This window comes from Bos indicus, chromosome 9 (assembly GCF_029378745.1).
Source record: "Bos indicus isolate NIAB-ARS_2022 breed Sahiwal x Tharparkar chromosome 9, NIAB-ARS_B.indTharparkar_mat_pri_1.0, whole genome shotgun sequence".
In the NCBI taxonomy this organism is placed as follows: Eukaryota; Metazoa; Chordata; class Mammalia; order Artiodactyla; family Bovidae; genus Bos; species Bos indicus.
Window position 1 is genome coordinate 69,222,361 of NC_091768.1, and position 18,486 is coordinate 69,240,846.

At 39.4% G+C, this 18,486-nt stretch overlaps 1 protein-coding gene across 20 annotated transcripts in view; it reads right to left on the reverse strand.

The window, feature by feature from the left end:
- Positions 1-18,486, reverse strand: part of EPB41L2 (erythrocyte membrane protein band 4.1 like 2) — a 209,702-nt gene that overhangs the window by 58,462 nt on the left and 132,754 nt on the right. For all 20 annotated transcript variants that reach the window (XM_019967427.2, XM_070796163.1, XM_019967433.2 and 17 more), the window contains exons 5-7: positions 11,039-11,081; positions 3,335-3,410; positions 1,256-1,474 (exon numbers count right to left, since the gene is read on the reverse strand). In XM_019967427.2, coding sequence (XP_019822986.2) covers positions 1,256-1,474; positions 3,335-3,410; positions 11,039-11,081 — 338 coding nt within the window. The remainder of the gene's footprint in view (positions 1-1,255; positions 1,475-3,334; positions 3,411-11,038; positions 11,082-18,486) is intronic.

An 18,486-nucleotide genomic window follows, 5' to 3' on the forward strand; every position in this document is an offset into this window, starting at 1 on the left:
TCACCCCCTTCTCCTCCTGCCCTCAATCCTTCCCAGCATCAGGGTCTGTTCCAATGAGTCGGCTGTTTGCATTCTCATTAGGAACCTACTCATTGCAAAGAGGTGCCCCTCCACCCCTCACCCTTTTTATCTTAGAAAGTTGCTTTCATTTTTTTTCTACTAGGGAAAAAACCCCAGCAGTAATGGGTACAATATAAATTAACTTTAAAAATAAAAGAATATAAAGTCATTGTGTCTTTCTGAATAGACAAATTCTCTCATAAATTTTATTTCACTAGGATTGATCATACTAAAGATCAGAAGTACCTGTACTTGATTTTACAGCTGACATACCCCAACTAAACAAATCTTAAGCTCCTAGAAAGCAGGCTTCCATTAATCTTCATATTCCCCATGGCATTTCAGCACCTGATATTTCAGTTTCAAACTATATGATACATGTCTACTGAACAAAATTGGAATAAAGTTAATAAGAAAATATTTAAAGTCAAATATTGCATTTATTTTTTTAAAGACAAGTCAGTGAAGGTGGTTTTTTAAAAGCCTCTAATCTCTTAAATTTCCTTTCAAGTCACTTCAATCAAATTTTTTGAAAAATTCAATTTTGCAATATGGGACAAGTTAGAACTTGGTCACTGGGAGTTTTAAAAACTTGTGCTTAAGAAAGCCATTTGTTTTCACACAGATGTAAACATTCTCAAAGTGCAACATGGTATTTAAGTAATTAATAATCCTCAACTAAACCAAAGTCATCTTCTGTGGACAGAGAAACCAACTGTAGATTCATTCCTTTTGTGTCCATTGTCACTCACATTTCTGATCCAAATCCTGATGCTTCATTATCTCCTTGGCTTTCACAAATATGGTGATAAAAACAATTAAAAGGCAGAAGAAATGCATAATAAATGCCAAACAAGTACATATGTTTGTGTCAAGGGTGTGTGTGTGTGTGCATGCACACACGTGTATATGAAGGGAGAAGACTGGGATAGGGCAAGGAAATGTCATAGGGAAATGTAAATTTTTCTAATAAATGAAAACAGTTAGACCCATGAGCACAGTTCCTCGTATTATAGTCATAAAGACAATGAAAGGATATCTCAGTGCTCCAAGCTGTCTTGACCAGTCCTAGGTGAAGCTTCACAAGGGCAAACTGATCAACCCTGTCAGCTATACTCAGATGTCTAGCCAGCGCTAAGAGAAGCAATTTGAACCCACCACGGCCACTGTCTCCCCAGTAAGCAAGTCTACAGACCTGTGGGTCTTATGCAGCTCTGCCACCTTCTCTTCCAGCTCTTTTGTCTGGGTGGGGGCAAACTGGAAGTCGCTGAGGTCATGACTGGCATGCTCTTCTGGGTCATAGTCCCCAAGTTCAGCCTGCAGTGTATAAGATCCCAGGAGGGCGTGAGTCACAAAAGAGCAGGGCAGGCGACCTGAGGCAATGTCCTGCCGGAGCTGAAGGCACAAAAAGTATCTGTGAAGAACAGGGAAGAAAGAGTAGAGAGAACAATTAGTCAAGACTGTAACACTCATAATTCTGATATTCCTTTGAAAAAAAAAATGTACAATATGGCACTCTTCAAATCCAGAGCAAAAAGTCTTCTGTAACAAGAAGCCCGACATCCTCCATGGATTCCTAATTTTGTGACTTATTTACAGAAACTGAATCAGGAGGGCAAAGTAATAGATGGAAATTCTGAATGGCTATTCTGGCAACAGTGTCTTTTTACTATTACAATAAAGAGTTTTGTGACTGTAGGTGAAATTCTAATCACTTAGTCTCCTTGGATTTAAAACTAATCAAAATTAGCATGCCCTTCAAAAGTTGTAGAGCTTAATAAAATTTAAGAAATAGCTGCAGTTTTTAAGCATTTGCAAGAAAAGCTAAGGTCAGCCACCCTTTATTCTCTCTACCCTTTCCATACAAATTTCTTTTCCTCAGATCCTTTAATAATAATTACAAATTAGTCTATACTTGGAAGCCCTCACCTGCCCATTTACCCCAGCCAGAGAGGCAACTAAATCAGTTTACAGTAGAAAGGGCATGAGTTTGAGAGTCAGGCAGAGCTGACTATTAATTTACATGCCTAAGACTAACTTCTGGTCTGTAAAATGGGAAGAACTTCAATTTCCCTTTGAAGGTAAGGGCAAAAAATTGGATAATGTAAATAAAACACATGGCATGGTATCTGGGAATCAGTGACTAGTAGCCATAATCATAATATTGTATCATTCAAGGTTCCAAGTGGATTATTATACAGTTATAAAAAATGCTGGCTTTTACAAAATAACATGCAGAAACACGTTATTTATACTCTGTGTGGATCTGGGTTGGGGAGGGGGGTATCTCCCTATCAACTCTTTGTGGTAACATTTTAAAACCCAATTTCTACTCTTAAATTTAACTACTTGCAAAGGTTACCACCAACCCCACCCAACAAAATGGCAGGATCCTCCCTCCTCCTTGAAGATGGTCGAGAGACTGCCATTCCTCAGGGCTGCTGGCTTCTTCCTGTGGATTATTTTGCCTGGCATGAGTGTCACGGCCCTGCCCTCCTCTTGCCTCTACCCAATGCATTCAGACAAGCCACTTCCGATCCAGGATTCTTGTTGAGTCGGAAAACATGGCCCAGTACATGGAATCAGCCATCCCCCAATTCAGTGACACCTGTATTACCCCCTAATCTCCTGTCAGGCAAGGCAAGGACTCTGTTTATCATGATCATAATTCCATAGTAAACAAAGTACTTGTGCTCCTTAATTTTCCAGGAATGACAAGTGCTCCATAATTTTCTTAAGGATGAAAGTCAGCTGACTATCAGTGTCAGCATGGGATTCAGGACAGGGTAGAGGGGGAAGCTGGGCTGTCCAGAGAGAAGGGCGGGGTGGGGGTGGGGTAAAAAAAAATCAGAGTTCAATAGACTTCCAAAACTAAATTTTAAAAAGTTTTTCATTTTTCTACCTTTGCATCACCTTTGTAATATAAGATCATTACACAGGCACACATAGGTTACACAATAAAAACCATCTTAGTGTTAAAATTTGAAATATTAAGTACCAGTAATTTTTGACAGTATAACATAGGACACAAGATTGCTGCAGTTAAAAAAAAATCCATTACTTGAATGTAAGTGGGGAATTAAAGAAACATGAACAAAATTTTTGAAACTAGAAACATTTCAAAGTATTTTGGAATATTCACTTCCCAGGAAACTTCTAAAACTCTACTCAAGAATAAATATTTTTCTTTTAATGCTGAAATTACCACCATTCCCCCAGGGCACAGAAATGAGAGCTATAAGTATGAATCATTTTTAATATAAACATAAAGTACCTGGTGATATCTTCAGTCAATTGAGAAGGATCAGGAGGATAAAACTTCACATTAAAGCTGAACAGCCAAGGAAGATCTGTGATTATTAAAGATTATGATTATTTATCTGACCAAGACAATGATGATTTACAGATAAAACTTAAAGGTCAATCGGCATTCATATAGTATAAATCAGTCCCAACATAAATCAGTTTGGAGAATTTTGGTTTTAATTAAAGAAAATATCATTGACAAAGCAAAAATGAAGTAAAAAATAAAATAATTTCCATAAATAACCCATCATTAAAGAATAATAAGGTTCATTTTTTTATAAATGTTCACTGGTACCCGCACATGTGAGGTACCTTTACATGGTGAGCTAGAATGCAAAAATTTTAATATAACCTTCACATAATAGTTTAAGATCTGTTTTAACCACAGAATCTCTAGATGCCAAATCTCCACACTTAAAAACAAAAAGAAATCTAAGATTTCTACATTGTTGGGGTTTCAAATCATCAATGTAACCATTCAAGAAATGATTTGGGCTATTTGAGAGAGTGATAAAACATCATAATACTTAAAGATAATAAAAGTATTTCCCAGGTTTTATAAAGTAGGCTTAAAAATATGCATAGATAATAGAGGAAAACAACAGAATGGGCAAGACTAGAGATCTCTTCAAGAAAATTAGAGATACCAAGGGAACATTTCATGCAAAGATGGGCTCGATAAAGGAAGAAATGGTATGGACCTAACAGAAGCAGAAGATATTAAGAAGAGAAGGCAAGAACACACAGAAGAACTGTACAAAAAAGATCTTCACGACCCAGATAATCACGATGGTGTGACCACTCACCTAGAGCCAGACATCCTGGAATGTGAAGTCAAGTGGGCCTTAGAAAGCATCACTACAAACAAAGCTGGTGGAGGTGATGGAATTCCAGTTGAGCTATTCCAAATCCTGAAAGATGATGCTGTGAAAGTGCTGCACTCAATATGCCAGCAAATTTGCAAACTCAGCAGTGGCCACAGGACTGGAAAAGGGCAGTTTTCATTCCAATCCCAAAGAAAGGCAATGCCAAAGAATGCTCAAACTACCACACAATTGCACTCATCTCACATGCTAGTAAAGTAATGCTCAAAATTCTCTAAGCCAGGCTTCAGCAATATGTGAACCATGAACTTCCAGATGTTCAAGCTGGTTTTAGAAAAGGCAGAGGAACCAGAGATCAAATTGCCAACATCCACTGGATCATGGAAAAAGCAAGAGAGTTCTAGAAAAATATCTATTTCTGCTTTATTGACTATGCCAAAGCCTTTGACTGTGTGGATCACAAGAAACTGTGGAAAATCCTGAAAGAGACGGGAATACCAGACCACCTGATCTGCCTCTTGAGAAATCTGTATGCAGGTTAGGAAGCAGCAGTTAGAACTGGACATGGAACAACAGACTGGTTCCAAATAGGAAAAGTAGTACGTCAAGGCTGTATATTGTCACCCTGCTTATTTAACTTCTATGCAGAGTACATCATGAGAAATGCTGGACTGGAAGAAACACAAGCTGGAATCAAGATTGCCAGGAGAAATATCAGTAACCTCAGATATACAGATGACACCACCCTTATGGCAGAAAGTGAAGAGGAACTAAAAAGCCTCTTGATGAAGGTGAAAGTGGAGAGTGAAAAAGTTGGCTTAAAGCTCAACATTCAGAAAACGAAGATCATGGCATCCGGTCCCATCACTTCATGGGAAATAGATGGGGAAACAGTGGAAACAGTGTCAGACTTTATCTTTTTGGGCTCCAAAATCACTACAGATGGTGACTGCAGCCATGAAATTAAAAGACGCTTACTCCTTGGAAGGAAAGTTATGACCAACCTAGATAGCATATTGAAAAGCAGAGACATTACTTTGCCAACAAAGGTTCGTCTAGTCAAGGCTATGGTTTTTCCTGTGGTCATGTATGGATGTGAGAGTTGGACTGTGAAGAAGGCTGAGCGCCAAAGAATTGATGCTTTTGAACTGTGGTGTTGGAGAAGACTCTTGAGAGTCCCTGGGACTGCAAGAAGATCCAACAAGTCCATTCTGAAGGAGATCAGCCCTGGGATTTCTTTGGAATGAATGATGCTGAAGCTGAAACCCCAGTACTTTGGCCACCTCATGTGAAGAGTTGACTCATTGGAAAAGACTCCGATGCTGGGAGGGATTGGGGGCAGGAGGAGAAGGGGATGACAGAGGATGAGATGGCTGGATGGCATCACTGACTCGATGGACGTGAGTCTGAGTGAACTCCGGGAGTTGGTGATGGACAGGGAGGCCTGGCGTGCTGCGATTCATGGGGTCGCAAAGAGTCGGACACGACTGAGTGACTGAACTGAACTGAACATATACTTTGCTGTAGTGTGCCTAAAGAGTAAATATAGTAAGCAACCACGTGATAATGACTAACAAAAGTTAAAACACTGCTATCTATATTACCACTTAACTAATGTTTGATTTATCATGCTTCAGATGGCTTTAAAAACAAATCAACAACAACAAACAGACACACACAACTCTGGAGACAGCACAGGTATTATTTGCCAAAAGGGAGCAAAATAATTCCAGTGGCCTGAATTTAGAATTATACTCAAAGTTCATGGTATTTCCAAATAAAAATCAAAAAAAGGTGTGTGTCTGTGTGTTATTTCATACACTATTTGCAAGCTTTACAGTTGCTTTAACTTTGGACTTAAAGGAAAATTTCTTGAATCCTATTCTCTTGCTCCAGGGGTCATTTTGTTCTTTTCTCACCATAGACACACTGATTTTTCTCCCACCCAAAAATCAATGAACCTATTTGCAGGGCGGGAACAGAGATTCAGACATAGAGAATAGACGTATGGACACAGGGAAAATGAGAGGGTGAGACAAACTGAAAAAATGCACTGAAATGCATACATTACCATGTGTGTAACAGGTAGCTAGTGGGAAATTGCCGTACAGCACAGGGAGCTCAGCCTGGCACTTTTGTGGCAACCTCGAGCGGTGGGATGGGGTGGGGGGAGGTTCACAAGGGAGGGGACACGTGTGTACCTATGGCTGATTCATGTTGATGTACAGCAGAAACCAACACAACACTGTAAAGCAACTATCCTCCAATTAAAAATAAATTTTAAAAAAGTCAACGAATAGTTACTGAATGTCCACTGTGAACACACAGCACCACGTAGCACCCTTGCTGAGTCTGGGCTGAATACATCATTACTCTACTAATAAAGTCAGTCCTGCTGAATTTAAGGAACAGATTTTGCTTTCCTCTACACATTTAAAACATCATAAAAAAAGACAGGGAACTATTTTGAGTATTAAGAAACACGCCATTTTTTGGCCAGCAGCACCAGGTTGGCCGTGATATATATGTACTTGTTTGAGGTCATTCCTAACCCGTAATTAAGCAAAATCATCACAGGATTATCATATCATTTTTTAATGGATCCTTATTTACTTGTCTTCTAGGTATTAACACTAGCATATGCTAACCTGGACAGACAACAGGAATAAGTTTCTAATAGAACACATATTTCAGGATCTATTTTTAATTTTAAAGTTGATAAAATGCACCAATAATGCTAAATTTTTTGTTTAGTTATGTACTATTGATATTATCATTTCTACTTAGCTATATAAACTGTATGTCTAGCTATGGATTGTTTAGATATTAATACAGGCAAGCCTAAGATACATATACATAGTCTTACGTATCTATATAGTCTTATTTGTGTACATTTGAGAAAATACAGATTTTAAGGCAATTTTTACACAGGAACTGATAGGTTGTTGGTAGTTAGTATTAGTTGCTCAGTTGTGTTCAACTCTTTGTGAACCCCATGGGCTATAGCCCCCAGACTCCTCTGGTCCATGGAATTCTCCAGGCAAGAATAATTGAGTGGGTTGCCATTTCCTTTTCCCGGGGATCTTCCCAACTCAGAGATCAAACTCGGGACTCCTGTATTGCAGGCTGATTCTTTACCATTATGTAACCCAAAGAAAGGCAATGCCAAAGAATGCTCAAACTACCGCACAATTGCACTCATCTCACACGCTAGTGAAGTAATGCTCAAAATTCTCCAAGCCAGGCTTCAACAGTACGTGAACCATGAACTTCTAGAAGTTCAAGTTGGATTTAGAAAAGGCAAAGGAACCAGAGATCAAATTCCCAACATCTGCTGGATCATCAAAAAAGCAAGAGAGTTCCAGAAAAACATCTATTTCTGCTTTATTGACTATGCCAAAGCCTTTGACTGTGTGGACCACAATAAACTCAGGAAAATTCTGAAAGAGATGGGAATACCAGACCACCTGACCTGCCTCTTGAGAAATCTGTCTGAAGGTTAGGAAGCAGCAGTTAGAACTGGACATGGAACAACAACTGGTTCCAAACAGGGAAAGGAGTATGTCAAGGCTGTATATTGTCATCCTGCTTATTTAACTTATATGCAGAGTACATCATGAGAAATGGGGGACTGGATGAAGTACAAGCTGGAATCAAGATTGCCAGGAGAAATATCAATAACCTCAGATATGCAGATGACACCACCCTTATGGCAGAAAGCAAGAACTAAAGAGCCTCTTAATGAAAGTGAAAGAGAAGAGTGAAAAAGTTGGCTTAAAACTCAACATTCAGAAAACTAAGATTATGGCATCTGGTACCATCACTTAATGGCAAACCGATGGGGAAACAGTGACAGACTTTATTTTCTTGGGCTCCAAAATCACTGCAGATGGTGACTGCAGCCATGAAATTAAAAGACCCTTGCTCCTTGAAAGAAAAGCTATGACCAACCTAGACAGCCTATTAGAAAGCAGAGACATTGCTTTGCCAAGAAAGCTATGGTTTTTCCAGTAGTCATGTATGGATGTGAGAGTTGGACTATAAAGAAAGATAAGCACCAAAGAACTGATGCTTTTGAACTGTGGTGTTGGAGAAGACTCTTGAGAGTTCCTTGGACTGCAAGGAGACCCAACCAGTGCACCCTAAAGGAAATCAGTCCTGAATATTCAATGGAAGGACTGATGCTGAAACTCCAATACTTTGGCCACCTGACGTGAAGAACTGACTCATTGGAAAAGACCCTGATGCTGGGAAAGATTGAAGGTGGGAGGAGAAGGGGATGACAGAGGATGAGATGGTTGGATGGCATCACCGACTCAATGGATATGAGTTGAATAAACTCTGGGAGTTGGTGATAGACAGGGAGGCCTGGTGTGCTGCAGTCCATGGGGTCGCAAATAATCGGACACAACTGAGCGACTGAACTGAATTGAACTCAAAAAAGATTAATGTTTACCTCTGCTAGTTGTCTCTTAACTGAATAAAAAATCATAGCAGAGACTGGTCTAAGATAGAATAAACAGTTCTTTTGTCCATTTTAACACAAGCAGAAAGAAAGAGGTAAAACTTCATTTCCTCAGCCTACTTTCATGCTCAAGACGGTACAGAATTTCATTCAGGAAACCAGCTCCAATAGTTTGGAAAAGCCAAATCCTATGTGTTACTGTTATTCCTCTTGCTAAACCACAAGGGCAAGAACTGAAATAACTCTTTAAAAGAAAAAAGAAAGGAAAAAAACCTTAAAAACAAATAATCAAAATGTAAGACTGTGATTCATAATTAGCAACAAAGTCTTGCCCTCTGAAAGTTAGGATAGCTCCATGACTCTGAAATGAGTAGCACATAAAAATAATCCAACAAAAGCCAGAACAAACCATAGGAAACAAACTCAACAGAACATCAATCGTGTTTCAGAGGTTATTCTGTTCTGTTCATGGTCTGGGTCATTTGGCAGGTCTGGCTTCAGAGAAGTCAAAGAACCAAGCATCTGTATCTTTTGTGAATTAATGAACTTTGCCAAGTTTTAACAACTGTAGAAAGGACTAGAAAAAGCTCCAAAGCTTTCTGGTACAGTTTCTTACATAATGTAAGCATAATGTATCTATGTCTAATTACTACTTTTCTTTATTCTCTCCCTTTTCTATTATGGACCAAACATAATTGGATAAAACATCAAGCTAATAAGTGCAGGACAGAGGAATGGATGGAAAGCGAAGGGTGATAGTCAAAAGACGGGGTGACCCCAGATGACACCTAGGAGTCAAAAGCCCCACAGCCTGAGAAACCCATCAGGCCCTCAGTCCTGGGCAAATCAGGAAAGTCACTCTAATCAAAGATATTTTTAAAACTTGAAAAGAAAGATGAGTATACAAGGAGAGGAAATGGAAAAAATAAATTATACACCCAGAGTGGAAAAGGAGAGTACAAAAGGAAAGAAATGACAGGGAAAACTACCCAAATGATCAATAATTTGAGAGACAGAGAGAAAGGAATGAAGAAAACAAATGTGGAGCGTCAAAACTGAGACAGAAAGTAGATGGAAAGAAATAGAAGGGAAAAGCAGAGATGTGTTTCAGTGTTTTAATGCTGGGAAGAAATACGTAGGGAATAACAAACAAGAAGGGAAAGGAAACCAGCAGTACCGAGGGTGCCCTGCAGGCCAGCACCCAGCTTCTCCCTGGATGACTCTGGGGCCTACCATCCAAAGGACTAGGAAGAAAGCTGTTGTCTTGTCTAAACATTCCAGCTGTTTGTGGCTCCCTGCCTTTTCTGCTTCAGTTCTTCACAGACCCTTCATTTACAGAAGTAAATGAAGTAGCCAGATCCTCTATCAGAGATTCCTGTGTGGTGCTAATGATTCCTGACGCAGATATCACGAAACCAGTCACAGGAGGGGACTGAAGCTGGTTAGAGAAAGACACATCGGTCACTTACAGAGATGACAGAACAAATGGGAAAATGGAAGTCAGGGACAAGCAGGACCAAGAATGAACCAAGAGTCAGAGCACAACAAGCAGTCCAAGGAGGAGAGAAGGCAAACACCTCAGAGGGCTGGAAGGATGGTTCTGTATGGGCTTCACCCTCAAACCCTCACTCCAGGACATCTAGGAACAGTGTATCCACACGCCTCTAGGGCCAGAGGTCAGCTTATCAATTAAACTAACTGGCTGCTGCTGCTAAGTCACTTCAGTCGTGTCCAACTCTGTGTGACCCCAGACCCCACAGACGGCAGCCCACCAGGCTCCCCTCTCCCTGGGATTCTCCAGGCAAGAACACTGGAGTGGGTTGCCATTTCCTTCTCCAATGCATGCATGCATGCTAAGTTGCTTCAGTTGAGAGACTCTGTGCAACCCCATGGACAGCAGCCCACCAGGCTGCTCTGCCCATGGGATTCTCCAGGCAAAATACTGGAGTGGGTTGCCATTTCCTTCTCCGAAACTAACTGGACACACTACCAAAATCAAGTAGACAAAGCAAGGGTAACAGGGCTCCCTTAGGTACATTTTATAAAAAGAGCAAGTTACAGAAGAGTGGCTTTCCATTGTTTTCCCCACAGATAAAGATCAGCTGTTGCTTCACAGTGGTAGACATCGTGAGGAAATATTTAAGATTAGGGGTCTAGAACCTCTTGACCGGTAGAGAAGTCCCTAAACCATCGCCAAAATAAACAGTCATAATTCTACAAAATAGTATGAGTTTCAACTTGCTATATGATATGAAAACAAACTAGAGTCTATCATTCTATCACTATCTTATTCTAGCTTACACCCCTATGAATTTTACTAAAGACAAAAACAGACATAAATATTAACTTAATAACTTCAAAAGTATGATGATCTAATACTTACTTCGCAGCTGTCTCTTTATTTCTTTTGCAGGATCTAGCCAGTTCTGCAAGGGGAGAAAAAAAGGTTACTTAACCCATAAGAAACAGTCTCCATAGTCCAAAGTGAAACAGTTGACAGTTCACATACTTATTTAGGTATAAACGTATTTTAACAAAGTCCTATGCTATTGCTGAAACTCCAGTACTTTGGCCACCTCATGTGAAGAGTTGACTCATTGGAAAAGACTCCAATGCTGGGAGGGATTGGGGGCAGGAGGAGAAGGGGACGACAGAGCATGAGATGGCTGGATGGCATCACCGACTCGATGGACATGAGTCTGAGTGAACTCCGGGAGTTGGTGATGGACAGGGAGACCTGGCGTGCTGCGATCCATGGGGTCGCAAGGAGTCGGACACGACCGAGCGACTGATCTGATCTGATCTGATTGGCATTCCACTAGGTTTAGTATTGATTTGTTTTTGAAAGTGTATGTGTATGTGTTATAAATAAAATATTGAAACAATTTAAGGTGGATCTCTTGGGCTTCATTTTCTAGGATGTGAAATCAAAACCTACCCAAATGAGGAGACATAATATATCTACATATAGTCTTTATTTTGCAGTAGAACAAACAGCAAACAGCCCCTGCAGACACTGAAATGACAGCTCAGTCAAGGAGCTCTTATTCATGAAGGATAAAATGTGAACTGGAAACCACTGATTGACAGCACATACAGCCCAATCAAATAGTCATCTCAACTCCTAGTGCCAACTCCTCCTTAGACTTTTGCTTTTCCCTGCCACTGTACAAGGCCATGGAGAAGCACGGTCAGACTGGAACTGGTATTTCCTGTCTGTCTTCATGTAATATCTTTTAAAATCTTCATTCCAAGTTAAGAGTCACAATCATAAGGAACTTCTTTCTACTTCTCCTTTATTTCCACACTTGAAGAAAATTTAAAAAGATTCCAGGAAAACATTGTAATAGCTTAAAGGCAAAAAGACCAAATTGGAACTAGTAGGTTCAAATCATTTAAGGACATTAAATATTTGTCTTTCAAAGCCACAGGTGAAAGGCATATCCAAAAAGAATTATATATACATATATATACACATACATATGTTTATATATGCAATATGTTTATTTTTTATGTCTCCTATCTTATGCTCAAGTCATTATTAAAGTTTACTTTATCCTCACTAATAGAATAATTACATTTTATGAGATGTATTAAAATGATTCAAATAATTGGCTTTACAAAAAAATGTTTCATGCATTCTAAAAGCATCTCAAATAATGCATTATAACATTAGTGTTTTAAATATTAATAGAACTTTATTCGCATATATAAAGCAAACAATTAAAACATTTATCATTATAGAGAAAATTATAACCTACGATCTTAACAATACACTGAATGGGTACAACAGAACATCATCTTACACAGCATTAAGTAGTAGTAATAACAGGATGCTTTGAAAGCAAAAGCATGGGTCTTACTATGCCATTCAGGGCTTACACTCAGGGCAGCAAGGATCCAAGGTGTGTATGGCTCTGTTCAAACACTGGTTATATTCAACCCTCTCAACAAAGAGCTACCAGAGCTTGGGCTAAGTTTCACAGGACTGGTGGCCCAGCTGTGTGGCCCGCTCAAGTGAAGGGCCTGCAGGACCCCCTCATGGTACCTCCAGCGCTGTGTTAGGGAGCAGCTCTCATTCTCCCCCGAGAAGACAGCCTGGCATTCAGCTTCCTGGCCCTGCAGCTGCTGTCCACTCAACAGCTGGCTCACAAATGGTGGGCTCTCATGAGGCACAAGAATGAGAAAACACATCATTCAGTCTCCAGCCCAGCCTGGGGAGCGGCTAGGGGAGAAGAGAGAAGGAGGCTGCAAAGTGTTGTGGCATTTCATCCAAGGAAGTAACTACCAGATCAAGAAAAACTGAATCAGAGACAACTGGTGCCAAACTGAAAAGGAAAAATCCCTCAGAACATGAGCACAGAGAAAGAAGAGAAGGGGGAGGGAAAACTACTGGTCTCCCAGGCCTAAACAGATCCTTCCAAATCCCCAGCTTCACTGTGTGACAGTTGGTAGAGATGCCTCCCATGGAACAGACAAAAACAAAAACACCTCTGTTCTCAGAGGAAAATGGGGGGGAGGCGGGCAATACCATCTTCTGGGACCCCTAGGAGTAACCCTGTGCCCCAGCCATCTGGCACTGCCCATTCCCACCTGAAGCACCAAAGCCATGGAGGAGTAACCTGACAGTTTCTGTACAGCATGGAGACCGTCAATACCAGCTCCACAGACCCAGGGGTATGGCTGACAAGTTTCAGCGCACCAGCCAGCCACGGTCAGACCGACTCACTCTTGGGCCACTTTTCACCACACTGTCAGGCACAATATTAAGGTCAAAGTGGCTTCTCTTTATTTCAGAGCCCATTCAGAGACTAAGTGGGCAGAGTGTTCCTCATGTGATCAAATAGGGGCAGCAGAGCAGACTCCCTGCATCCACCAACCTGGTTTGCCCCTTGCTCACCATCAATTAACCTTGACCACTTCCACACTGTGAACTCCACTCTCACAAGGAGTAAGGGGGTCTCTGCAAGGCCTGGAGAGACCCCCCATTTCCTGTATCCGTCATAGGACTTGGCAGCTCCAGGCAACCAGTTTAAGTACTAAATTAACACACTATTGACCAGAGACATATTAACAAGTCTTCTGTTACCCGAATGTTACTCACTGGAAACAGTTCAATATTTACTTACACAACAAATCGCTGGCCACCGGTGTTAAGTTTCTGCAAAAATCCCCCAGTCAATAATGAGCTAATACCTGTAGGTGAGTACCTGGCCTTTGTTGGCCTCCTCCTTCCTCATGCTGTGGTCATCTTAAAAGACTACAGATTATTTTTCTTAGGTTTATTTTTATTTGAATAATTAGCTCCAATGAGTCCTTCAACCATGATGACTGGGATATAATTTTATTGCCTAGAGTCATGAGTTCATAAAAAACCAAAGCAAAAACAAAGTGAAAAACCCAAAAATGCCTTAACAGGACTTATTTTCTGCATTATCAATTACAAGTAAATAGCAGACACAAAACTCTTTAACAAAGAAATGATAAATTCTTGGTTTTGATACTTGAGATATGCTGGGTAGATCAAGAACCAGATGCAAAAAGATGGGAAAAGCCAGGAAAAAGACACGAACGCACACACATGCACACACCATGACAGACTATGGTGTACCATTCACATTTTTTAAAGATTTGGCTGCCACATAGATTTTCGAATCAGAAATTTCTAGAGCAAAATTCTGGCCTCCCACCAACTCTGTGATCTTGGGCTTATTAATCTTCTTCTTTAAGCCTCAAGTTTCTAAACTTTAAGATGAAGATCACATCATCTACCTCTTGGGGTTCTTCTTTTCAACCATTCATTCAAATGTTTCCTGAAGAGTAAGGACACATGCAAAGACTTTATCCAATGCTTTTAACGTAGATGTTTCCCAGCAATGATAAAATTAAACTGGCCTATCACCTTTCTGTGTATATCCCTTTTCATGTAATTTTTTATTTCCAAAGGTGATGTATTATATATATTAAAGAAGTTAATATTTATGTGACTATTTCTACCCACAAAAAGTTAATAAATCAGACTCTGGATTAAAAAAATATAGTCTCTGCAGTCATGGGCCAGATGAGATAAAAAATCAGACCCCTCCCTCCTTAGAGAATCCTATCACAGGCTTCCAACAAGAGTATATTAAAATTAAACTGTGGTCCTAGAATGTCTGTACTATTAAAATTACCTTAATGAAATCAAAAGTCTATGAATCTGGGGAAAAAGTGTTACATCTCTATCTTCATTAACCTTTAGCTGAAATCTGACATTACAATCAGTTATGAATGTAGAGGGGAAAAGTTCTGGCTAATATCAGCAGCGTTCTTAGCTTTGTCACTCACAGGAATCAAAACTTTTTCCACAGCACATTAGAATAGCTGCAGATCTTAAAATATCACTTATGCTAATCAATATTTTGAAATCACAGTAGGGGTTAAATATTGATGATGACTTCATCTCAATTTTTAAAGTAATATGTTAGAATGTTATTTACTGGTTTCCTTCATAGACCTGTGTACTTTTTTATAATCATATATTTCAAACACTGCTCTGAGAAGCAGCCCATATACAATTTTACATAAAATTATTAATAGCTTAAATCATGTCTTATGGTTGAAAGAGGCAGTGGATTGGAAAGAAATCCCAATTATTTGTCAATGTTAATCTTTCATTCAGTGTTTAAAACTTAAATTGTGAAACACGCTGAATTATGAGTAATGAATACCAAATATTTTGAAATTGGCAATTAGCCCACTGAATAAAACTACTTCTTGAATACAAAAAGAAAAAAGAAGTAGTACATAGCATTCACCAGACTATCAAAGGAATCTACCACACATAAAAATGTTAAAACAAAAACGGGCCTTGGAGGTTATAGAAAAAAATTTTTAACTAAGAAGCAAATAGCTATACACATATTTTTTCTTTCACACTTAAGTCCTTCTGCCACTTAATTAGGAGAAGCTCCGTAATCGTTGTTGTTGTCGCCAAGTTGTGTCTGACTCTCCAGCCTCATGGACTGCAGCACACCAGGCTTCCCTGTCCTTCACTTCCTCCCGGAGTTTGCTCAAATTCGTGACCACTGAGTCGGTGATGCTATCCAACCATCTCATCCTCTGACACCCCTTTCTCCTTTTGCCTTCAATCTTTCCCTACTACTTTCTTATCCACTACAAATCTGAGGCTGTAGAACAGTTTTTATTAATACCAAGTCCTTTGTCATTTCCCTATAACATTTTCAACACTGAGTCTCAGCAAAGTGTTAAATAAAGTGATTCTCATTTATTTTCTAACAGAAACACCTAGATCCCAGAGTTAGAAGTGTTTCAAAATGGCTGGTCATGCCTTAAAAACTGGTGCTTGTCAATTCTGCCAGTGAGAGAGATTAAAGTTAACCTAACACATACCATATCACCAGATGGTAAAGAGTAATTTTGTCTGAAATCTGCATTTTCCTTTAAGAATATACAGCACTGAAGCAGATCTACTTTACTGTACATACCTCTGTCTAAATTAAGTCTAATAGTACACTGCCATCATGAAGGTGTTAGCAGAAACGTCACAGGCCTTCTAAGCTACAGTGAAATACTCACTATGCATCTGGGAGAATGTGATTCCAACTCCTATCTGTGGTATTATAAGGTGTATCTGGATTGAATATAGAATTTTATTAAAGAACAGTTTAAAAATGACAAATAGTTTAATACTAGAGTTTTTAGGTCTCATTTTGGTGGGGGGAGGAAATGGTCTGACTATCAGAGAAATGCATTAATCAATTTTCATAAATGTAGCTGTGGGTATCAGCTACACTTCAAACAAGCTCCCCTTTCAATATAGCTAGAAGCAAAATGACAATAAAATCCCTGGGCCAGATGCCAGATTCTATTAACATCAAAAACTCAAGGCAGTATTTTCCCTTTAAAGACAATCCAAAACTCTTAATGATGGTTCCATTTAGACCTGAATACAAGAACTATATAGACTTGGATTCTGTGTATAAAAGAATAACACATTGCTTGATTTCACATATTTTTAACAAATTTTCCACAATAAAGTGTATATGAGTTCTCTGCAGACATTAAAAGGTTCTAACATTAATAATGATAGATTTTCATACTCAAGAGTGAAGTGAAAGGCTTCCAACCATAAGACACACAGCACTACACTAAAACAAAGATTAGACTTTCCTCTCCTTGGAAAGTGTTCATACAAATAACCACAGCTTTACCTCACCTTCTTATTATAATATGTTACAATGATAAGTGACTGAAATATCTATAAACACAGATACTATTCAGCATAAAAAAAAGTAGTTTAAATTCCTATATCCTGTAGCATCTCATTGTTGAAACTGCATGAGGTGAGTTAGTGCAACAGTAATAAGCTTCTGTGGGGGAAAAAAAGGACATGATACAAATTTATCTTGGGAAAAATAAAGATTCTCTTGCCCAGGAGTCTTAAGAACTAGATTTGAGCTATGTAAGCAAGAAGGAATAAGAAAATTATACAACACAAAAGTTACATAGGAAAATCAGATTATATATGAAATAATTAAATATTGGCAATGCCAATTACATGTGTGCATTCATTTTCTGCAAAGTAGTTCAGAAAGGACACCCCACTGTTTATTCTCCCACTGTTCTATAGTTAAGGTCTAGATAATAAAGTGTGTGCCTAATTTTGTGAGCATTTTCATCCCACATTTTGGAAGAGAAACTATACACTTAAAAACACGAGATTATGAGTTCTTGGTTTAACAGCTTTTCTTGTCCATGAGAACCCTATGGAGAACCCCTCCAAACTTAACCTTACCTTAATCCTGCCTTAATGACCTTAGCTTCTCTTTGATTTCAGCCAAACCTTTTCATGGCTGAACACTCAGGCTTGTCACCACACACAGTTCTCCACCTCATTAGAAGTCATCATTCCATTCTCAGATGCAATCATTTCTTCTCCTAAGTCTTCTCCCCATTTATTCTCACCATACCTGCCCTTCAACTTAGAACTTTTATCCCTTGGTCATTTTCTCCCAGCCTATCAGCCCATTTCAGCTTCATGGGCTTTCTGCTTATGTTCCTTCCTTATGATTGATCTTATGAATCAATCAGCTTGATTACCTATGCATCAGGATCTCCAGCTTTCTCAACCTTTTGCCCTTTTACCATAACCACTGTGAACATAACACCCCATTTCTCCACTATTACGCCCAGAGAGCAATTAGAGAAGCACAGTATATTCTGCTGCCATCACAATTTTACGATCCCAGCTGGACTGTCAACAGCAAGCAATCCATATCTCTTTTAAATCATTTGCTTGTCTACTTTCAACTACCATAACCTCAACTGAGGCTCCTTTTGTGCTTTGGGTGAACAGTCCTGCTCACACTCTCTCAGATCATTTAAAGGCAAGACTGGTTGTCTCATATCACTGCATCAGCTTATCAATGCCATCATTTTTCTGAGTATAAAGGAGATCTCCCAAGCCTTGATAAATAAATATACAGCCTAGATGGCCCTGCGTAACCTGACCCCTATCAACACTCGGTCTCCCCTCACTAGCCACAAGAGATGTCTTTTCATTTTGCAAGCGGTCAGCTGTTCCTACTCAGGGCCCTATGTGTGTGGTTCCTAAGTCCCTTGGCCCAGCCAAAGCCCACTCAAACTTCAGGTCTCTGCCTAAGCATAATCCTCTCCTAGGAAGCCTTCCCTGTTAGTAACCTGAACTCTTCCTATAGAACAGTAGTCAAAATTTATTAACAGAGTTAAAAAAAAAACCCAAATTACTCAATCTTCTCAACTGAAACTAAGTGGGGACATTCGTGAAGGCAGAATTTATGTCTTAATTAT